The 23,941-nt window shown below is 46.9% G+C and overlaps 1 protein-coding gene across 1 annotated transcript in view; it reads left to right on the forward strand.

The window, feature by feature from the left end:
• The window catches only part of LOC144822490 (laminin subunit beta-4-like), a 500,129-nt gene that overhangs the window by 323,591 nt on the left and 152,597 nt on the right, over window positions 1-23,941 (forward strand). Inside the window, exon 12 of the mRNA XM_078680103.1 lies at window positions 11,657-11,736. Coding sequence (XP_078536229.1) covers window positions 11,657-11,736 — 80 coding nt within the window. The remainder of the gene's footprint in view (window positions 1-11,656; window positions 11,737-23,941) is intronic.

Below are 23,941 nucleotides of genomic sequence, written 5' to 3' on the forward strand. Positions count from 1 at the left end.
TATCATCCTTTAACTAACCATTTAATTTGTCAAGTTTTCCTCTTCTTGATTGATGGATCAATTAGTTGAATAGTTGATGGCAATGATAAGACTAGTCTGACTAAACATTTTGTTCAATAATTCAGACTCTTGGTAGGATTAATAAATTAAATTTATCTTAGATTTCAGAGTAAATGCTCATAATGCATCAGGTCACAATTACATAAATAAACACCAAATCTCATGGAATGACAGTTCAATACATAGATCTTGACTCAAATTCTTAACGACATTGTGCAATGAAGGAATGGATAGAGTAAGAGACATAAGGGTTCAACAAGATTGATTTATGCCAAACAAAATATAATACCTAACAGAAAGATAGATGAAGAGACAATAGATTAATCTAAAGAAATACATAATCATTCATTGTGGTTGGAGTGAATAGGTGGAGAGACAAAAGGTACATTTCAAATACATGAATTCAAGACAATTTAAAGGACACCTAATCTATATACCAACCTAATAGACTGAAGGAAAATCTGGGAAAACCACCCCTGGTCCCAAGGGATGACCAAGATTCCCAAAGGAATCATCAGGAAGATGTTGAGAATCTGGACAGGTACAGGACAAGATGGGAACAGCTAGACCTCTCAGGAAACTGACGAATAGCGACGAATCTTCCCTCCTCTCTCTCTCTCTAGCAGCATCCCAACTGTCTAGTATAACTCCGCCCCTAAAGTTCCTAAATATATAGTCTAAATAGACATGTCCATCACTAAAATGTTGCATTTACACTCTTAACTTGCACACTAATTGGTGGACTGGGGAGGTGGCACTGTCACACCATCATGAGTCTGCATTTTATCCACTATTTCATGTATACGCTAACTTTCCCAGGGTCTGGTTCACAAATGCATTCAAATGTTCATATACTTGCAACAATTGATATTATTTTAGTAAGAGAACACATTTCTTTTGCCGGGGCGTCTCTGGTCTCACAATCACCCCTGTGCACATGCAGAATTGTAGCTTAAACACAGAATTTGCTTACCTTCTCAAATACTGCGCACAGGTCTCTGCAGCATGGGATAGGTGATGTTGCAGTGCCAACTGTCAGGGGGGGGGCAAAAGGAATCTCCTCTCTGGCTCACCAACTGTTGCGGGGTGACAAAATTCACAATACTGGAATAAATACACAGATTCTTCTTGGTAATGCAAAGACAGTATTTACTAACTGTCACAATAGGGAGAAAAACAATACAGACTGCACATCAGCCCTGCTCAGGATTTCTCTGGGGTTTTTCTCCAATGCCTGTTCTCAGACTGGCCTTTTTATACGAATAAATACAATACTTTATTACACATAGTTAATAATAGTTGACATGCAAGTTACAGATTTAAGTTGGAAAGAACACTCAAAGACATGTGTCCTCATAACCCTGAATTCCTGTACTAAACCATTACACATTCTTCATTATACTTCTGACAATCCCTAATGACATAGCATTCTTTGAACTATGAATGCGTGTGTGTTTCGTGGTAGATGCAATTTACTTGAAGTTTGTGCTGGCAGCATTGTGTGCCTGAGACCTTCGTGTGCTCAGAACTAAGGGGCATTTGTACAAGCCCCTATCGCCACAGGAACGTCACTTTTTCCAATGCTCCTGTGGCGATAGGGTCTTCGCCTTATTTACAAGGCAGTGTTAACACTGCCTTGTAAATAAGGCCCCCTTTCACGCTATGTTTAGTGTGAAAGGGGTGGGCGGTGGGTGTTGCGGTGTGCGTTCCACCGCAACACCCATTGATTTTGACGCTGCCCCCTATTTACAAGGGTGGTGTAAATAGGAGGCTGTGCCAAAATTAAGACCAGAGAAAACCTGGTCTTAATTGGTGAAACAAGGATAAATGTTTTTTTTCTCCTCGTTTTTGCTTATTCCATGTGTGCTGTCTTGTGCAGCACACATGGAAAAAGCAAAAGGCATGGATTGTTTATGTGCAGCAAGGTGTCCCTTCCTCCACATAATGACATTGAAATTACATTTTGTAACTTCCATGTGTGCTGCATTAAGCAGCACACATAGAAGTGACAAATCAGCATTTAAAGATTGTTTAAGTGCAGGAAGGGACACCTTCCTACACATAAACAATCTTCCCCTGCACGCAGACACCCTTGCACTATGGAGCAATGGTGCCTGCGTTGGTGCTAAGCTGCTAAACCTAGCACCAGCGCATGGGGAAATGCAAGGCTGCACCATATTCTTGTAAATATGGTGCAGCCTTGCTTTTCTGAAGTGGCGGAGCCCTTAGGTTCTTACCTGCCCCCATTATTTAATCAAGCACCTGTGTGATCTGGATTAATTTGATTATGAACCCATTGTCTAGTCAGACCACAATCTGTCTGAAGGCACGGTGTGAGCAGGGAGGCAAGGTGTGTGCCCAGGGACTTGTGTGCTGATGTCGTAAATGCTTTCAAGATCTTAGACATGAGTTGGTCTTTAACTGAAAAGCCTTTCACATTTCCTATTCCATGACATTCTTAAGTGAACTTTTCACCTTCCTCGTGACAGTGTGGGAGTTGTGCCTAAACTGGTTTTCAACCATAAACAGCTGTGTGGGTTCTACTTGGGCTTGATGTTGCACAATATTTTCATGTTTCATATGTTTTTACAGCATGTTCATTTTTTTATATTTCCTACAACATGACTATCCAAATCTCAGCAGCCAGAAACATCCTCAATCTCCCACACAGAACTCATATCACACTCACCTCAATAAGCTCCACTCTTGCCCAAAAGAGGATTCCCATGACAGGGATACTGCTGGTGGCATCCCTCTGGAGATGCCACAACCCCAGCAGAGATATAGTGCACATTCTTTGGGAACATCCCTCCCTTGTGTAGTACTGGGCTGCAGCTTGGAACACAATGAGGACTGTATAAGACATATTTAGCACTCTGATGAGCCACATAACACCCTTGCATGTCACTGCCAAATATCTGAACCTTACACATCACAAACCTTGGTGGTTCGCTGCTGCACTAGCTGTGGCAAAGCTATGCATATTGCGTCAGTGGAGAACCAACCTATGCCCTACTATCTAGGCATGTATCCAAGAAATGCCTACGAGAGCTCGTGATTTATCGTTTGAATGATCGAATGGACACATTTGCCCTGACTTTGGGTGCATTCTTTGAATATGCTTCTGGTTGAGGTGATCCCTATAGACACCTGTGCCAGAGTGTGGACATACTACTCTCTTCTTTACTTTCCCTGTGCTTTATAATGTGAGAAGGTTTATCTCTTATGTGGGATTAGAGGATGACGAGTCCGCCTGGTTCACAATGTTGATGAGTGGTTTCTTTATGCAGAGGTTTCCCGTTAACTCTTCATGTTTTTGGAATTTGTTTCTCCCTTTTCCGCTTCCTTGTCACCTTTGGTGCAGATGTACAAGTATATATTTGAAACCTGCGTATAATACTGAGCTTTATAACTGTATGGTTTAGTACTCAGTATAGTTCCACCGCTTACTTTCAATTTGGGAGGGATGGGGAGGCTTCTGCAGTGATGTATTATTTGTGAGTTATGCAGTAACAAGGATGTGTATACCTGATATAGTTCTCTACCAAATATTTTGTACCCCTTCCTAAGACTTATTACATGTATAGCATGAAGTAAAACTACTGATAAAGAATTATTAAACAAAAAAAGAAAGCTGAAGGAAATTTGCCTCATTCAATGAAGATAGACTCTATATTGGTTACACCTTTTCCCAGGAACCTTGATGTGAAAAGAGTTGTCTTAATTTACTTGGATAGAATAGCCTCCTTTATTCAGTCCAATTCTTTTTTTAATTTTAGCTTAGCTGGACTGGAAAGGAAGCATGCTGTTCAGACTCTGAGTCAGTGGGTAAAGTTTGTAATTCCATTGGCCTGTCAAATGCAGAGGTTTCCTTGTCACCTAGGAGTACAGGGAAGATTCACAAGGGATATGGTGGCATCATGGACTGAATCTCAGGGTCCTTCTTTGCTGGAGATATGCAAAGCAGCTACTTGGGTATCTCCGTCAAATTGTGGAAACATGACAGACTTATAAATAGATTGTAAGGATATTTTTGGTACAAGAGTTCTCTCTAAAGTATTGTTTTAATAAAAGTTGCACATTAAATGTGCGATCTTCTGCACCTCTCTTGTGCCATATTCTTCTTTATTTATATGTCCCAGCTAATTGCTTTGGTATTTCCTCAATTTATAATGGCTGAAATGAGAAAGTGATGAGGAAGTAATGTTTAAACTGGTTGCTGGTAATTCTATTAATCTGATTCATTCATCCTCGTTTCAATCATGACTTGATGCCCTACCTCATATGATTGACAGCCGGTCTAAAATGAAGGGGAAAGGAGGAATAATTAGGGTAAAGTTTGGTATGATTAGGATGTACTGTGGATGAGTGATGTATTTATAGCCTGTGGTAAGGGGACTGGATTATTTGCACATGTTTGAGATTTGAGCTGTTAAACAGATCTGTCTACCAGAGATGTTGTTCCTCAATTTGTAATGAAAAAGACACACAGATGATGGATAGAATGCAGAGAAAATCAAACATTCACCCCCAATCAATAGAGATGGGTTAAATCCATTGTTATTTTGCTCACCGTGCCACCCCAGTGTAGACCCAGCCATATACAAATCAGTCTTGACCCTGGACCTCATAGGAACAATCCAGACCGAACTGCCAAGCCAGGTCCTCCCTGGACCAGAAACAAGCATCCTGGGACCAGTTTCGAGGCACTACCCCTCATCAGCCAGGATAGCTGGAATACAGTGCCAAAGTGAGCCTGGGACCCACCCCTAAGCATACCGACAGACTTAGGGCGAGAAAACAAAAGACACACAGATGATGGACGGAATGCAGAGCTAATCAAACATTCACCCCAGTCAATAGATCTGGGTTAAATCCATAGTTCTTTTGCTCACCGTGCCACCCCAGTTTAGAGCCAGACAAATGCAAATCAGTCCTGACCCTGTGTCTCATGGGAATAGTCCTAACCGAACTGCCACGCCAGGTCCTCCCTGGACCGGAAACAAGCATCCTGGGACCGGTTTCAGGGCATCATCCCTCATTTTGTAATGAATCAAATGAGAATGAATGGTTCAGAGTAGTGGAATTAACTGCAAGTAATTTAAACATTACAAGTTGGATGGAGCAGTATCTTCTGGTCGAGTACCACCTTACGTTATTGCAATCATGGTAAAATCAAATATGTGTCTGCACATCTTTTCATTCTGTTCAAAGCAGGAGGATAATATGTGCTGCAACAGGCCCAGAATATGGTGAAACATGTAGAATTGGAATGCCATGTCCTGGCATGTTTTCCTTGATTCCAGGCGAAAAACACCATAATGCCCAATCATAGGAAGGAGGTAGGGGGAATACCAGGGCATGTGATAATGATGATGGCCTATTTCTTTTGACTTCATAATATAGTGGTGCTTTCTTAGTTTGTTTTATCATAAAATGTCATTAAGACATTAAAGATAGGTCACCTAGTGGTACCTGGCTAGCGTGAGTTGTTAGCTAATTAAAAAGATTGCATGAACAAATCCAGGGATGGGGCTACTGGGAGACACTAATACTAGCTCCAAGACACTGAGTAGCATATGGTTCATTATTGCATATCTGGTTTATCACTATAAAGATTAATAGCATTTCATAAATTTACATATGCATGGAAACAAAAAGTTGTTGGTACAATTGTCCTTGATTTTGAATACCTGAGTTAAATGCGAGTGTGGTCTGTAGTGGCAAATATCTTGCAGTCAGTGCTTAAGTTAAGCCAGTGGTTGCTGGTTGGTGCCACCAGCACTCATTTGAAGGGGACTAGCACTTATTGTTGTGCATCTTACATTTAACGAGAGCAAGAGAGAAATAAACAAACTGGAAGGACGAAGGAAGAAAAAGACAGAAAACTCGTCATAAATGGTGGAAGCAGGAACATACATGAGTGAGATAAAGGAGCCGAGAGAGTCTGTTAATGGATTAAAAAGGTAGAATAAATGCTACACTGTCTTGTATTTGGCACACCAACATTTAATTGCACCAGCCATGGGCTTCTTAGCCGAACTTTGGGCACCAACGCTCATTGGTTTACATATTACCCCCAGGTCCTCCATCCTCGACACCTTTATTAACTAAATGAGATATTCCATCTCCCTGACAGAAAAAAAGAAGAAGAAGGAATGCTGGACCTACCCTCCCCCTCCCGCCGGGAGTACATTAGCGTACAGGTCCCAGCATTCCCTCGGTTCTTTTTTTCTGTCATTCTGACAGGATGTTTGAAGTGTGAGGAGCGTGGGCGCTCCTGCGCTGGACTTACCTCTGGAGGGCTCTGTTCCCTCTGGTGTATTGCCTCTCCCTCCCTGCCGGGCTTGGGGGAGTGGCGTGGGCTGCTATGGACGCTTCTCCGGGCCGCACGTTGGTGTTTGGACCGCGTGGGTTCAGCGTTTGCCCAATGGCCGCCCCTCCTGGTCTGCCGGGCTTACTGGGGGGCGTGGCCTCCTTCGTGACTCCGGATTGGCTTGCCTTGCTGACGCCTTCCGGTTTTGCCGCTGCCTGTCTTCCGTCTTGAGTTGGGTCAGGCTCTTCTGTCCCGGCGGTTTTCTGAGGATTTAAAATCCGGGGCAGTGGGTGAGTACCGCATAGCAGTTTCTGTGATATTGTGGTGATTACTGTTTTGCCGAGTGTGCTGTTCCTCGTGTGCCTTCTTCGTGATGGAGAAAAGTTCGAGAAAAAGGCGTCATAGGGAGAGGTCCTCTTCCTCTTCTTCGAGTGATTCTCGCTCTCCGTCTCCTGCCCGGTCCAGGCGCCGCGGTGGGGGTGTGGATGCGCGCTTGAAACGCTTGATCTGGGAGACCATTACGGAGATGTGTGATGATGGGGCCCGCTGCAAGGGGCCGGCTCCGGATTCCTCTGTGTCTTCTGGCGATGAGTCTGCCTGGGCTGGGGACTCTGACCTGAAGGGGAAATAAATTGACAAGGACACCCTGCCTGGCATCTTGAAACATGTAAAGGTGAACATGGGTTTCCCGGATGAGGCTGCTCCCAGTTCCTCTAGGGGTCTTTTGTTGCGGCAATTCCAGAGTTCTACCACTGTTGATGTCCCGGTGCATCCCTTCATTAAAGATGTCCAGAAGAGGGAGTGGGCTGATCCGGATCGCATTTTGGTTCCGCGGTTTATGGCTCGCCTTTATCCCCTGCAAGAGATGGCTACGGAACTCCCAGATTCGATCCCCATTGACTCCTTTGCGGCTAGTTTGGTGGGTCGCACTTCATTGGCGGAGGACACCGTGCTGAAGGAGCCAGTGGATAAAAAGGTGGATGTTGCTCTCAGGAAGGTTTATTCTGGTTCCCACCTGGCCTTGAGAGCCGGTGTTTATGGGACTTATGTTTCGCAGTCTCTGCTGTCTACCATTAAGCCTCTATCAATCGATGGATGATGCCACTGACTCTTCCGGTCTTCTTGAACACATTGAGCGTCAGGTGGAGCTTCTGTCGGATGTCTCTTTTGACGTTGTGCGTGCGGCTGCACTGTCCGGTGGGGCTTGCGTGACGGCTCGTCGCAGTCTTGTACTTAAAGACTGGAAGACTGACTCTGCGCAGAAAGCTTGTGCCTTGCGTTTGCCCTTTCAGGGTTCTATGCTGTTTGGGGGGGAGTTGGAGTCCAAATAAGCTGTTTAAGGAGAAGAAACACTCTTCTTCTTTTAAGGGTACTTCTGCTGCTCCTGCCCCTTCTAAGCCTAAGCCTTTCTTTCGTCCTTCCTATCGTAGGCAGTTTGGGAAGGGCCAGGGGAGGTTTGCTTCTGGCCGGGGTCGGGATAGTAAGGCTAGGTCCCCTCCTCCTGCTAAGCCGCGTTCCTGACTCTTTGGCTGTGGTTCCTGGGTTGTTGGTAGGAGGGTGGCTGCACTTCTTCCTGGATGCCTGGGTCCAGTCATGTTCCGACGAATGGGTGTTGGATGTCCTTCGAGTGGGTTATGTAGTGGAGGTCTCTGTTCCCCCTCTGGATTCCGGCATTCGCCCGACTCCCTGGCCTGCTTGCCGGTCCAAAAGGGCTCATCTGTCTCAGGGGGTGGAGGCTCTTCTTCTGAAGGGTGCCGTTCAGGAGGTTCCTCCTTCAGAGGTGGGGTCGGGCTTCTATTCCCTGATCTTTCTGGTACCCAAAGTTACGGGGGGTTTCCGCCTGGTTCTGGATTTAAGGGTGATGAACCGGTGGGTATTGCGGCTTCCCCTTTGTATGGAGACTTTGCAAAGGGTGATTCCTTTGGTGCTTCCGGGTCATGTGTACCCTGGATCTTCAGGACGCTTACCACCATGTCCCGGTGCATCCTCGGTCCCGTCGCTTCCTGCGGTTTTGTGTTCGGGGGCGTCACTTCCAATTCCGGGTTTTGCCCTTCGGTCTTCGGTCTGCCCCGAGGGTCTTTACGAAGGTGGTGGCTCCCTTGGTCGGCGCGGTTCCATCTGTCTTGAGGTCTCCCTTTGCAGCCTTCTCCTTCACTGGTCTTGACGACGGATGCCAGCTCCTTGGGGTGGGGGGCGACCTTTGGGTCCCGGTCCCTTCAGGGTCGTTGGTCCATCCTGGAAAGTCGCCGGTCTTCCAAATGGAAGGAGTTGACAGCTGTGTCCTGTGCTGTGATGGGTTTTCTGGGCCTGTTGCTCGGCAGGAACGTTCTGGTGAGGTTGGACAATATGGTGGCTGTGGCCTATCTCAATCATCAAGGCGGGGTCCGTTCGGCCTCCCTGAACGCGGTGGTCATTCCCCTGTTCTGTTGGGCAGAGGGTCATCTGCTGTCTCTGACTGCGATTCATATCAGGGGAGTGGACAACTGTGCGGCGGATGCCCCAAGTTGCTGCTTTCTGTGTACTTTGGAGTTGTCTCTCACCCAAGTTGCGTTTCGGCTTGTGTGCGGGAGGTTTGGGCGCCCCTTTCTGGACCTCTTTGCCTCCCGGCACAATGCGGAGCTTCCCCGCTTCTGCTCCCGGTTTCTGCAGGAGGGTTGTTGGGGGTTGGATGCCCTGTCGGTTCATTGGCCGTCCAGCCTGCTATATGCCTTTCCTCCGCTGGCGCTGATTCCCCGGTTTCTGTCCCGCCTGTGTCTGGAAGATCGGGAGGTGGTTGTGGTTCTGCCCTTTTGGCCTCGGAGGTTGTGGTTTCCGACGGTTCATCTTTTGGCTGTGCGGGGCCCTTGGTTTCTCCCCCTGTCCCCGTCTCCCTTGCGGTCCTCCCCTTCCCTGTCTCTTCTCCGGTTGCGGCTGTCGGTGTGGAGGTTGAGAGGCAGGGGTGGCGGCGGCGAGGTTTCCCGGAACATTTAGCGGTGGCTCTTCAGGGTTCCCGTCGGCCTTCTACCCTCAGGTCTTATGATCGGCATTGGGGTAACTTCAGTCGTTGGTGTTCGGCGTTGAGCCTTTCCCCTTTGCACTGTTCTTTGCAGGCTTTGCTTCAGTTTTTGTGGAAAGGTTTCGAGAAGGGTTGGGCTGTGTCCACTTTGCGTGCTCAGTGGGCGGATGTTCGGGCGTTTTGTTCCCCGTGGGGTAACCTTTCGGATGGTGAGGACTTGGTTTCTCGTCTGCTCCGCAGTTTTTCTCTTTCTCGTCCCGGCCTTCCGTTCCCCTGTGGGATTTGCCCTTGGTCCTTTGGGCTTTGATTGGTCCTCCTTTTGAGCCTTTGTCGGAGGTGGACTTGAAGTTCGTTACCTTGAAAGTTGTTTTTCTGGTGGCCATCACCTCTGCTCATCGCATTGGCGAGTTAGGGGCCTTGATGGCGCGTGAGCCTTTCTTGTCCTTTTCAGAGGGTTGGGTGGTGCTTCGCCTTGATTCGTCCTTCGTGCCTAAGGTCGCTTCTCAGTTTCACAGGTGCCAGGAGTTGGTCTTGCCTGCGTTGGGCTCTGTTCTGGATTCCCCCGGTGGTCCCTGTTCGTCCTTGTTGGATGTGTGCAGGGCTTTGCGCGTTTACCTTGAGCAAGCGGCGGCCTTTCGTGTGACTGATTCACTTTTTGTTTCCTTTGGGGCTTCTTCCCGTGGGCGCAGGGCTTCCACTGTGTCTATAGGTCGCTGGCTGAAGCAGGTCATTTCCTTGGCCTACTCTCTTTCTGGGTCCCCTTCTCCGGGGGGTGTTCAGGGTCGTTCTACGAGGGGGGTGGTGGCCTCTTGGGCTGAGGTCTGGGGTGTCCCTCTCGCTGAGATTTGTAGGACAGCCAATTGGGCTTCTTCCAATACTTTCATCAGGCATTACCGCCTTCTCATTTTGCCGGGTGATGAGGGTGGTTTTGGTTTGGGGGTGTTGGGTTGTGTTCGCCCATGATTTCTGTTTTCTCAATAATTCTCTGGGTTTCCTTGCTGTCCTTGTGGTTTGTTGTCTTTTTTTGGGATGAATGCCGGGGTTTGCTTGGGTATTTCTCATTTAGTTAATGAAGGTGTCGAGGACGGAGGGACCTGGGGGTAATGTCCTATTACTTACCGGTAATCTTCATTACTCCGGGTCCCGTAGTCCTCGACACCTTCATGGGTTCCCTCCCTCCCTCCCGGACTGCCGCCCTTCATCCTTGGCTTGGTATTTCAGAGGGAATGCTGGGACCTGTACGCTTATGTACTCCCGGCGGGAGGGGGAGGGTAGGTCCAGCATTCCTTCTTCTTTTTTTCTGTCAGCGAGATGGAATATCTCATTTAGTTAATGAAGGTGTCGAGGACTACGGGACCCGGAGTAATGAAGATTACCGGTAAGTAATAGGACATTAATTACTGGTTTTGCAGTGACTACAACAGTGGTGACACTACTGCGCATATACTATCAGGCTGGAATTTACAGTTTGGTAAAGAGCGGATAATGACCGGTAGCATTCAATGCTTAATTTGAGACAGTGGTTTCCGGTGCTCGACACCAGCACTTAATTGTCAGCACCGGTACTTATGACAGTCTGCCACAAGCTGGCACTGTTTTTTTTATTCAGAGGCAAGCACAACAACTGTTGTTTATTAATTTAATATCCATTAAGAATGACTAATACCTGCTGCCAAAACCATTCTTTTAACTTTAGGGTTCCTGAAAATGTCAGAATTGTCACACGTGTAGGAGTGTGACTTATTAGTTATGCTGTTACTCTAATTGACAGCGGCAATGGGCAGTGCAAGTGGAAGTGGCCTTCTGACTAGAGAACAGGCATATATTTGTTTTACAAACTAAGCTCTGGCTCGCACTGAGCGGCAGCACAAAGAATAAAAGAAAAGCACTGTGCTGGTGAAGAAGGCAGATTCTAATTTAACTGAACTGTGGTCAGAGAAATGTATTTGAAAGCAAGAATTGGGATGATAAATAGAAGTTTTCTGATCTGTGCAACAGGCGGGCTGTCTGGGTCAAATGTACAAATGTTTGAGCGAAAGTTGTTACTTTCGCCAGGCTTGAATGACTCACTGAAGAATTCCAACTTAATTACAAGGTAACTCTTCGAAATCAGCTTTAGGAATTAGCCCTAAATCTACTCCTGATCCACTTAGTTTCTATGATAATTTAATTCAGCATCAGTGACTGAGCTTTTTCAGCTTTTTCAATGGTTCGCTTTCATATTGCTATGTACATTGTTTCTCACCACTAGAACTGAAAAAGAATTTTGTTTTTCATTTTTTCAGCCAGGTTACTGGGGTTTGGGCAACATGTTACAAGCGTGCACTTCCTGTGACTGTGATATTGGCGCAGCCAACAGTAACTTGTAAGTACAACCAAGTACATACTAGTTTTTTGATTTTATGTCTGTTAAACAGTTTAGTGTTGGTGTTATTTTATCAAAAATATGTATGACATCTTTACCTACACCTAAGAAAAGCTTCTAACCCCTATGATTAGTTGAAGCTCAACCATGCATTTTGCAGCCTATAGACTGCATTCATACTACAATTATGCAAATCTTTTCTGCAGAAGAGCTTTTGGATTCATTTTGTATTCGTTCTTGTGCTGTGCACCTACGATCTATGACTCGCTCCCCTTTCAGTTACAGCAGGCCATGTGTTTCCTCACCTAAAGGCAGGGTCACTAGAATTATGAGGCAGGAGAGCACCAAACTATGTGGCAGGGTTGACTAAATTATGCGACAAGACAAGGTAAATTATGCGGTATAATGCAGCACATTTTTTGATAGCATTACTGCATTCTTTTGTCATTTCAATACATGGAAATACTGTCATAAAGATTTTGTGCCATTAGTACCAGTATAGCAGCCACATACAGAAATAAGAAAAGATGAGCACCTTTGCGAAGGGCCTCCCACTGTGCGCAAACACATTTTGCAACGTTTTAATAACTTTGATCGGTTTGAGATACAAACAGTTTTTTTTTATTAAAGTATGCAGATTATCCTGCAGATGATTTAGGTGGCAAATTCGGAAAATTCATAATTATACCAAAAAACGCAGCGGACGTAGAATCCCATAAACGCATAATTCCAGTGGCCCTGCCTAAAGGTCTTTTATTGAACAGGTACATCATAGAGAAGCCATTATTCTGCCTTTGTCATGACCCCCAACTAGTAAATCTGCCCTTGTACGCTCCCTATACACATACCTTTTCCTAAATGTGAAACAACATGAATCCTTTTTAGGTCTCGCCCTGGAACAGGGACGGAGACTTATAGGCGGCTGATGCCGGGGAATGAGGGACACAAAACTGGCACGATTTTCAGCATTCGGATTTGGCTGCGCGAACGCGCACGTTCCGTCCTGCGCCGCCCTCCCAGCCTACTGCGCATGCGCCGCCCTCCCAGCCTACCGCGCATGCATGCATGCACACAGACACAGACACACACACACACACACACGTCGCAGACAGACACTCGCTCACACACACACCCCCTCCCCCACAGTCACACACACGCACTCCAAGACACATACACACACGCACGCACACACATACACACACATACACAGGCCGCCCCCCCCGCGCCTACATGCTCCTCTCCCTCCGCCCGCCCGCCGCTCAGCAACGCACTCACCGGCTTCCTCTCCTCAGCTGCAAGGCCCGGCAGCAGGACTCTTCTTCCCTCCTTCGGCACCGGGGCGCAGGGTAGGCTCCTGCCTGCTCCGGTGCTCCCTGCTCCCAACACGGCTCCAATCGCGGCTCTTCCGTGGGAGGCGGGGTAGGCTCCCGCCCTCCTACTTCCTGTTTCCGGGTGTCGCGCCGGCCTGCCTGACTTCCTGGTCGCAGGCCGGCAGAGTAACGAGGATGTTTTGCGGTATGTATTTATTTATTTAATTATGCATTTTTATATAGCGCAGACTTTACCCGAAGGCGGTATTTATTTTTTTATGTATTTATGCATTTTTATATAGCGCGGACTTTACCCGAAGGCGGTAATGCTTGCCTTTAAATACTGCATAAATAATTTTAACAACAAATACTTTATATGTAGCTTTTTATGTACATAAGAAAACTATAGCATAAAGCAAAAAACATTGCCATTTACAATAATAATAGCTCAAACTTAAATAATGCGAGACCTATTGCATTGCAAATGCTTGTTAAATGTGGCTTGATGCCGAGCTGCCTGAACTATTGTTGCCTGTTGTTTAAAATATGCATAGGTGCGGGCATTGTCACAATATGCTAATGACTGTTTGCTGTATCATTCCTCCTATAGAAGGCTCGTATTGCCAGAAATTAGGAACTATTTTACATTTTAAAAGTGCACAGACCCATCACCTATTAAAATTTCCATTTCATAGATGCATTATATAGATTACATTTTTTTTGTTTTTCACTGCTGCAGGTTTTTTTTCATTGGCTTAATATATCTTAATATTGCAAGCAATGCCTATTACCTTCTATAATGCTTGCAATGCATTTTGTACATGTGAACATTTCCTGTCTTGCTAATTTATATCTCTGATGTGTGTTTTGATTGTGTGCCTCTCTGCAGCCTGCTTATTCTCTCCAAGCTACATGCAGACTCCGGAGCCCTCCATGCCCGGTTCATGATGTCTAGATCTGCACATAAATAAATAGCATGATAGGGATGTAGTTTTCTTTGCAGATTAACTGGCGGTACAAGAATGTATACATTTACAGCAGCACCAATAGATTTCATGTGTTTCCAATAGTATGCAAAACATTGCCATATTTGTTCTTTTTCATATAAGCTCTTCTCTAGAGAATTCTCAGTAAATAACGCCCCCCGATTATTAATATGCGGTTAATGATAAATCATTATAAAATGTCGAACACAAATAGCCACAAATACATGAAATACCTACCTGGTGCAGCTCTTCGAGCGATAATAGCGAAAATACAATACAAAAACTTTAGTCCAAAAGGAAAAACTCCTTAACATAGGGTTTCTATATTCACCACTGCACCTTCTTTGGGACACCTTTTACAACTCATCTGTGCTCCAATTCTAAAAGGATCGAACTACAGACACCAAATAACATACATATAATGTATTTCAAGTGGCTGGTAGCAGCCACTCTTGTAATAAATTGATGTGTCAGCAAAAAGTGAATGCCAACAAATATCCACCTTCTCCCTGCTAAAATTCTAAATCTGGGGTTTGTAATATTACCAGGAAACTTAGGGCATGATTTAGAGCTAGGCCAAACTCTTGGTTCGCCTGTTTCATTTAGACAGGCAGATTTTCTGTGGACTGAGCTGCCATTGGCTCCTTCGATGGAGGAACCCCTCCAGTGACCTGATGGAGTAGAGGCTGTTGAATGACGCACACTACACTTCCTGTCCTGCTTAGGGTGAATGGTTTAATGTTCTTTTTTTCTGCCTATCACTGCCAGGAAAAATCTGGAGGGATATAAAAAAACAATAAGGCCCCCACACCTGGGCATAATACTCCTACGGTGTGGGGGCGGTTAGTTTTTCTGTTTTTCAAAAACAAACGTCCTCTGGGAGTTTGTTGTTTTATTTTCAAATCTGTTTATTGAAATTATTTTAAATAATACAAGCCTCAACATACTCAGTATAAGCGAGTAAGTAGGCAGCGTAAATACATAGGGCATCAAACAATATATGCAATGTATGCAGTATGCAAGTATCGGACATCAAAAAATACATGCAGGGTAGAAAAAACACTTCATCAAGAGAATGCAGGCTAGATTTGTTAGAAAGGACACGCTTCATCATATACAATATCGGGGCATATTATCAAGGGCTGGCGATAACATTATCGCAGCTCTAGCATCCGTTTTCGGGTGAAAAGCAGCGATATTATTATCACTTTATTAACAAGGACACGCTACTGCGTGTTTCCTTGTCTTAGCGCCCGTTGTCAGCATGCCTCGCATCGCATCATTAATGAGATGCAAAGGAGGCGTGCCTGACAAAACTTCATGGGAACATTTTGCTAACCCATCTTCGCGATATTATTAACGAGGGGTAGCAATATTTGAAATCGCGTTAACTATGCCTTAACGCTGGAATCTAATGTCTGTTAAATTCCAGACTAAGGCATACCTAACATGGGGGGTGGAGTGTGTGGCTAAGACCACAGGCCCTATCATCAAGGATATCGATCAAGGATATCGCCGTTTTACATGGAACTTCGCTGGAAAATCAGCATTGTTCACTGGAAAACTGCAATTTCCCCGCTATCGCTGGAATTTTCATCGCCCCGGTGATACGCTTTGTTAATAACGCACTAACTGGGCTATAAATTCCAGCAATAGATGGCGATAAGTAAAAAAAGCGCTAAGCGCGCTTTGCGATATTTATCGCCGTCTATTGATAATATGCCCAATAGTTTCCTAAGATAACTGCGAACGTACACAGGATCTCGAATAATGAATACAGCTTGGAGAATGTACAGGTATGAGGCGTCCTGAGTTATATATAGAGTAGAGAGATGCCTTATGTAAAAAAACATACATATTAAGCAATACATATACATCCTGAATTATAAGGTCTGCTGCAATAGGGAGCCCAATGTAGCCCCCGAGAGGCTGGGGTGGCTTCGGCACCCTCTGATAAATGTGTTTCATATGATGGCTAAATGAAGAAACACGTGAAAAGGAAAGGAAAAACTTGGGAAAACAAAGGGTAAGCAAGGAAGTGAATGGGGGGGGTCAAATTAGTGGTGATAGGAGGGGGGCAGCCTTGGGGAGCAATCACTCCTACTGTGATTAGCATTTAATTGGAGGGGGGCTACTCTCAGGTACATATGTCGAGGGGTCCACTTGAGTGTTGTCTCTGGAGTATGGCAAGAGGGAATCCTCAAAAAGTTGGAGGGCTCGCAGTCTAGAGGGGTTTAGCTGGAGTTTTCTATTTGGAGGAAATGGTGGATAAGGGGTTGCCAAGTGTGTGTGAATTTAGTGTCTGTGTGAGTAAGCCGGGCTGTCAGTAATTCCATTGCCAGGACATGCAATAGATACAATAACCATGCAGAGATCGGAGGGGGAGAAGTTTTTGTGCCACAGGAGTGCAATGGATAGTCTTGCTGCTCCCAGCATCTGCACGGTAAGGCGCCAGTCGGAATGTGTGATGGCTTTGAGTTGAGTTGGTCTTATACCCAGTAAGGTCACCAGGGGTGAGTTTGGTATAGGGAACCCCACTGTGTCTTTGATATGACTTAGGACTGCTTTCCAAAACATCGTTAAGAGCAGACATGATCATCAGATGTTTGGGATCTCCAGCAGAGAGGAGACAGGGTAGGGAGCATTTTCTGTAGCCATGCAGGGGTGTAGTACCATTGCGTCATTAGCTTGTATGCTGATTCGCGTTGGGGAATGCTCCTATAAATTCTGGGGATGTCACACCATAGTGGTTCCCAGTTTTGTGGGAGACACCTCTTCCCCAGTGTCAGCTGCCCATTACTTTTGAAAAGTGTGGTGGTGATTGGGTTGTGAGTGTTGTAGTACACGATGTGTATGGGCCATTAGGCAGCGGGTGCCCTCAATGGTTCAGAACAGGGACTCGAAGCGGTCTAGTGGTTTCTAGAGCATATTTGGGAGTAAGCAACCAGTGGCAAAGTTGCTAATACTCTAGTCTATCGGATTCAGTAACATGGAAGGATTGTTTGCATTGTACGAAAGTTTTAAAAGTGTCACCCTCAAATAGGTCCCGTATGATGCAGCATTCTCCCTGGCTCCAGGATGGGAATGCTTGTGTTTGTAAAGCTGGTGGGAACATGGGGTTTCGGGTAATGGGTGTGTTGGGGGAGGGGAAAGATGTCAGGCCTCAGGGTATGTCCTAGATTTCAAGGACTGTTTTCGTGTGTTTGCTATGTTTGCGCTAAGGGGCCACGCTGTTCTAGAAAGCCAAGCCAGGTCCCACAGGGGCCTGCATGTGACTGCCTGATCCATGTGGAACCAGTGCTTTTCACTCTCCCGAACCACCCATTCTGATATATATCGAAGATGAGATGCCCAATAGTATTCAAGAAGGTTAGGGCAAGTGAGGCCGCCACAATCCCGGGGCAACATAAGCAATTTGTTCAAATAACAAGGGCAACCTTTTCCCCATATGAAAGAGGTTAAGTCACGGTGGAGGCTTTGAATGTCTACCCGGGGAATGGGTGTGGGCAGGGTTTGAAAGAGGTAGAGTATTTTAGGCAGTCATTCTGACCGCATTGAGGCAACCCATCCAAGAGATTGGGAGTTTTTTCCGGCAGTGTAGTTCTTCCTGGACTTCTCGTCTACATGTCGGCCAGTGGTACTAGGACCAGGAGGAGAGGGACGGGGTCAAGTTAAGGGGCTAGGTATTGAATTGAGTTTCCCGACCAATCTAAGGAGGTGTGAGATTGAAGTTGTTGTATCTCAGGAGTAGGGAGGGTAAAGTTTAGAGTTTGGACTTGGCCATTTCAATCTTAAAAGCTGAGGCTAGTTCAAAAGCGTGAAGGAGTGAAGCTAACGTCAGAATAGAGGTAGCAGGAGTAATGAGTGACAGCATGAAATCGTCTGCAAACTGTGATACTTTGTGGTCGTGGCCTCCAAATGGAAGGCCCATTATATCTGGCAACTGGCGTATAGCAATAGCTAGAGGTTCCACTGCTAAGGCGAAAAGGAGAGGGGAGAGTGAGCATCCCTGTCTGGTGCCCCTGTGTACCGAAGTTGGGGGTGTGAGTTGTCCATTGATACAGAACCGCTCTGTGGGAGAGGTGTAGGGGCCATTAATTTTGAGATCATTGCCTGACTTAGACCTATCTAATGTAGTACTGCACACAAAAATTGCTAGGCGATGTGGTCAAAGGCTTTTTCTGCATTGAGGGACACCAGGCAAGCTGGGATATCTCGATGTTGGACCTTTTTAATGAAGTTAGCGATGTGTTGGATATTGTCTGCTCCCTAATGGTGGCCGATAAACCCCACATGATCCGGGTCTATCAGTCCCAGGAGGTAGGGCTCAAGACGGTTCGCCAGTATCTTGGTATAGATTTTAGCTTCCGTGTTAAGTAGAGTAATAGGATCACAGGAGGTACACAGAGATAAGTCCTTCCCAGCTTTGGGGATGAGAACCACCTCAGCTTCTGACATTGTGGGAGTAAGCCCTGTTGTTTCAGAAAATAGATTAAAAAAGTGAAGAAGATGATCTTAGATCTGGGGGAGGAAGATGCAGTAGAAGGTGACTGGGAAGTTGTTTTAATGCCGGACGCAGCTCAAGTTAGGTGATTGGGTCGTCTAGTAGTTTCACATGTTGGGGGTTGATGGGTTCCCAGGGGCATGTAATGAGGAAAGAAGTAATCTCCTCGGGTGCATGAGTAGTGGTAGTGTATAGCTCAGTGTAAAACTCAGAGAAGGCTTGACATTTGTCTCGTTCAGTCGTAGCCCAAGTGTTATCTGAGTATTTAATTTTGGAGATTTGGGCTTTAGTTGTTGGGCTCGAAGGCAACGTGCTAGGGTTGCCCCCACCTTATCCCCCGGTAAAACATTTCTGTTTGAGTGACATAAGTGCTTGTTCCACCCTAGTAGTACGATGCAGCCTCAGCTGACCCCGTAGCATGGCGAGGCATTTCTTGTGCTCTTTTGAGGTGATATGTGGTTTATGGATTCTAGGGCCTTAATGTCGTTAGGTAGGTTAGTTTCACCCAGTCAGGCTTCACGAGAGCGGGCAATAGCAGTGGAGGAGATAGCTTCACGATTGGTCGCATTAAATGCGTCCAATCGCATGTTTCCCATCTCATGGTCTTGTGCGGTTTGGGGGAACATTTGCATCAAAGAATGTCGATATCTCTTGGCAAATCTCAGCTAGAGCTACTGGATCCCATAAGATATTGGGTGGGATGCGCTATTTGCGGGGGATGTCATGTTGTCTATCCGGGACACGGAAAGTCACTGCCACATGGGCGTAATCCAATATGGATATATCAGAAATAGCGGCTGATTACAAGGATTTTATAAGTGAGAGAAGAGACAGTAATCAATTCGTGAGTAGGGGCGGCGTACAAGTGAGAAGAAGATGTAATCGCGAGTGTCTGGGGATTGGTATCTCCAGGCATCCACTAAGCCTAGGTCCGTAAGATCCCTCTTTAGGGCAGCCAACATTGCCCCAGAACCCTGGTATGTAGCGGCACTGCGATCCATATCTGGATCCCAGACCATGTTGAAGTCACCCCCAAGTATCACATATCCCTCTGGGGAGCCCAGATGGTCTCTTAGTAGAAATCCCAGGAAGGTATCCTGTGTCTGATTAGCACATAGATATTGAGAAGGATCAGGGGTTGCATGCCCAAGTGGGCTTGAATTTGTAGGTACCGGCCCTCACCCGAGGGGATACCTTCCCCAGTTTGGATTTAGTTAGTATTGCAACCCCCGCTGTTTTGGAGGTGGCAGATGCCCAATATTGGTGTGGATATTTAGGGTGGCCCATGAGATGGGTATCTGTAGATAGCAAATGTTTTTCTTGTAGGAAAATGATATTGGGGTCCTGGATAAGCAAGTATTGCCAGACCTGTTTTCTCTTCTTAGGGGAATTAAGCCCTTTAACTTTAAGGGAGAGGAATTTGATAAGTGGGGCTGTGTTCATAATGTTATGAGAAGTAATCGAAGATAGTGTTGGAGCCATGGATAGCAAGGTAATACCTCCCTAGGAGGGAGTAGTAGAGGTTATGTAGCTTGTGACGTATGTCCCCTGTGTAAAGGAAATGCGAAGTAGGTTGTTCTATGTCGAGCTTGCCCGTCCTCCAATGCAGGGATGAGAAGAAGAGGGGAAAAGTAACAAGGTTTGGCCAAAAGAGCTTGCGGGCTGTACTACCATTCCTGGAATAGCTTTGAAGTCGAAGCATGAGCCATTCTGAGGATGTCACTCCTCTGATGGGCACTATGTGCATGGGGGGGCGTAGTAGGTGGGAACGTTGGTGAATTTGTCTCCGCAAACCGCAGCCAAGCTTTTGATAGTGGTGGGATAAGCCAGCCATGCATCCGTCAGAGACAAGGGATAGTAGGGTGGTGGTGAAATCAGGCAATTGGCCTCTACAAACAGTTGCCATTCTCTAGAGTTACGGCAGAAAATGCCAGTTGTCAGGGTGCCTATATTTGCTGAAGGAGGCGTGTTAGTGGGTTCTGGGCTATTAGACAGGGCAGGAGCCCCCTCAGGAGCCTATGGGCTAGAGAAAATATTCATGGCATATAAAACACAGTGGGTTAGTACTGGATGAAGTGCAATGTTTGTGTTAAATTCCCCAAAACTCCAGAGGTAAGGGCCTGTTTATAGGAAACTTAAGGGAAGTTTGGCATCACATCAGGCCCGCTTCACTCCGAGGTCTTAGAATTGCGGGCCGGTGAATGAGGGGCGCTCATGGTGCAGAAGTGTTTGATAATGTCTTGCTTGGTTTGAAAGGAGATCCGCTTCTTATCTTGAGATCTGTGTTTGGGGGGAGACAAGGGACCATTCCAGACATGTTGTCTCCCTAAGAGAAGCCCGTGGTGAAGAGGGACTGGCCTCTCCTGGGTCTGCTGGGATTTGTAGAAGTTGCTACACGTCTTTCAGCGAGTGAAGGACATGACTTTTGCCCTCCCAGGAGAAAATCAGGTAAAAGGATGACCCCATTGTTATTTGATTTGGAGATCACAAAGTTTGTCTGTAGCTTGAAGTCTTTGCGCCTAATGAGAGTGACCAAGGCAATGTCCTGAGAGACCTGGATCGGGTAGCCATTGTAGACTAGCTTCATAACTCCGCGCACCTACTGCAGGATGGCTTCCTTTTCCAAAAAAGAAGTGGACTTGTGTGAGGATATCTGGGATGAAGTCTGAACGGCCTCATGGGCTAATGACTCGATGTGCTCTATCAAGCGCTGGAGGAGAGGCATCATCATCAGCCCTGATCATCTGCAGGAGGTCAGCTGTGAAAGCCATAATGTCTTGTCCCTCTGCACCGCGTGGAACCCCTCTGATGCGAATGTTGTTACGCCGGCTTCTGTCCTCCAAGTCCTCCTGCTTCTGCTGGAGGCTGATGTGTTGGTCCTCCAGTCCAGTCATTCCACGCCACAGGCTCTCATGAGCCTCTGTTTGTGCATCCATTGTGCGCTCAAGGTCATCTACCCAGCCCCCAGTCACCATGATGTCCTGGCGGATCTCCTGTAGGCAAGCTTTAAAATCGGTTTTGAGCCTTCCAATTTTGTTCTTGATTTACTATAATAAAGAGGTCATAAAGGCCTGTGTGATTGGGGTCGATATCAATTCCTCAACAGCCGAAGCACCCAAAGGGTCAGGGGTAGGCGGTGGCAGAGGGTTGGATTTGAGCCATAGAGAGGCAACAGAGTTGTGTTTAGCCGGGGTTGGTGAAGAGTATTTGCCAAGTTTAGAGCGTGGCATGGTGAAGGTTGAGTCTCCCGCAACACAATGTCTAGGCAGAAGAGATTCCAATCGGTCAAGGGGAGTACTATCAATGATGCATGGGATAGCTCACGTTAGGTGCGTTGTGCTTTAACTATTATAGACCAGTCATATGACGTTTCCCTGATGTGTATCAATGAAGGCTTCAGGGCAGTGCCGTCTACAATAGGTCCCTTCGCAATAGCGTCAAGCCGGTGTCATGCGTGTCCCCACCACGATGAGACCTGGCGGTGGTAGGTAGCGCGGAGGGCGTCGATTCAGCAAGAAAATGTAGGGGAAAGGGCTGAGGCCGTCTACAGGACTGGATGCGGAGCAGAGGTAAGCTGGTCCCAACCAACCCCCTCCAGGTCGCCTCTAAAGGTAGGTAGTGGGGCCAAGATGCAGCCGCACCGGGCAGAGCACAGACCGTCACTTGGTCAGAAGAGGCAGGCTTAAGAGCCTCAAGGGGCGGGGGGGGGGAGCACCGGAATCTCAGCAATGAGACAGTGATGGTAGGCAGGTGTGGAGGGTGCCAAGCCAAAGAGAAAATGGAGGGTAAGGCTGGGGCTGTCACAAGGGCCGGCTGCAGAGTAGAGGTAGGCCGGCCCGTCTATCGCCCCCCAGGTTGCTTTAGAGAATACCAGGCAGTTCAGGGAGACAGCTGCGCAGGGCAGACCATACCACGTAGTTCAAGCAGACGGGGTCAGGCTTCAGGCCCCCAAGGGAGACCCACCGAGGGCCCAATGAGGAAGGAGGGGTGTGGGAGGCCCTGCTGCGCGATCCCTGCAGCCGATTCCTTTTACCTCTGTGAGCATCGTTGCTGGGCGAGTCTCTGTTACAGTATGGGCCGGTGGCAGCATGAAGCGTGGAGAACCCCAGCCCAAAGCATAGCTAGTGCAGGTCTGTCTCAGCCACCTCCCTCTAGGGTGCCCTCGGGATCACCATCTGCAGCCCCTCCACAATGCCGGATGCAGAGAGCGCTTTGCTCGCTCCTCAGGATGGTCATTACCAGGTCTGCCAGTAAGAGCGACCCTTCATTAAGACATGGCGCCGGTGGGGCAGTCTCATAGGTCTTGGCGTTCGGGCCTGTTTCTAGGCCTCACCAGGTTTCCAGCCGGGCCCCTAATTGCCAGACAGCGCCTCCACCTCAGCGTCAGTCCCAGGAGAGTCCGCGGGAGAGAGCCAGCCCCCGGTCAGTTGGGCCTCACAGCAGAGAGGACATGGTGGGGGAAAGGTGTCCCCGTATGTGCAGACTTTTGAGGAAGCCCTAAGATGGCGGCATTTTAGGACTAGCATGAGAAGTCCCCAGTGGATTTTCAGGGCGTCAGGGGACTCCCAGTAGATTCCAGGAGTCAATCTCTCACCTTCGAGCCTGTCGGCTAGCTCATAGCGTGGCGTGTGAGCTTTAGATGGCAGCGGTGGAGCGGAGACCCCAGAGCACACGTCTCACTCCATGCATGGCTTGGCTACACCCTGGGGAAGTTTGTTTTTGAAAAACCTAAAATTAATAAAAGTTTGGTGGATGGCCATCAAAACCGATGGCAGCTGCCCACTAAACCTTTTGCACATAGAAGTGAACCACCATGATGATGGTCCCCTTCAAGATGACAACCGGGTTGGTAGTCTTTAGAATGGCAGGGGTAATGTCCTTTGCGGCCAGTGCTTAATTTATAAAAATTAAGTACTGTGCCAAAGTTTGGTCAGAAGCTCGTGGCCATGCTACAAATATTGGGGCTGATAAATATTAAGGCAGTGACATTTTTATTCCACCTTAAAACACCTGGCTTCTTTATCCAACTATAGCAGGTTCTTTTTCATTCCTGCTTTCTGCTATTCCCACAGTTTTTCTGTTTTTCTCTTCCTCTTTCTTTTCCCTTTTTGTTTTTTCTCTCTCTTGCTGCAGGTAAAAGTCTGAAGAGAAAAAAATAAGTTGCAATTGAAGGAGGGATGGAGAGCGATTCAAGTCCAGCACACACTATCACAATAGTATAGCAAAGTGTGCTGTTCCGTGTGAAGGTCAGAGTAACCTAACTCAATGCCCAAGACAGACAAGGTCAGAAGGAGTGTTCCCTTTTAAGAGCAAGAGCCCTCACCCACCCACGGGTGGCATGCTTGATCATTGGGCTTAGTACCTCATTGGGCTGGACCTGCAATACTCAACGCGCCCCCAAGGGA

Source organism: Lissotriton helveticus, chromosome 1_1, assembly GCF_964261635.1.
Source record: "Lissotriton helveticus chromosome 1_1, aLisHel1.1, whole genome shotgun sequence".
Classification (NCBI taxonomy): Eukaryota; Metazoa; Chordata; class Amphibia; order Caudata; family Salamandridae; genus Lissotriton; species Lissotriton helveticus.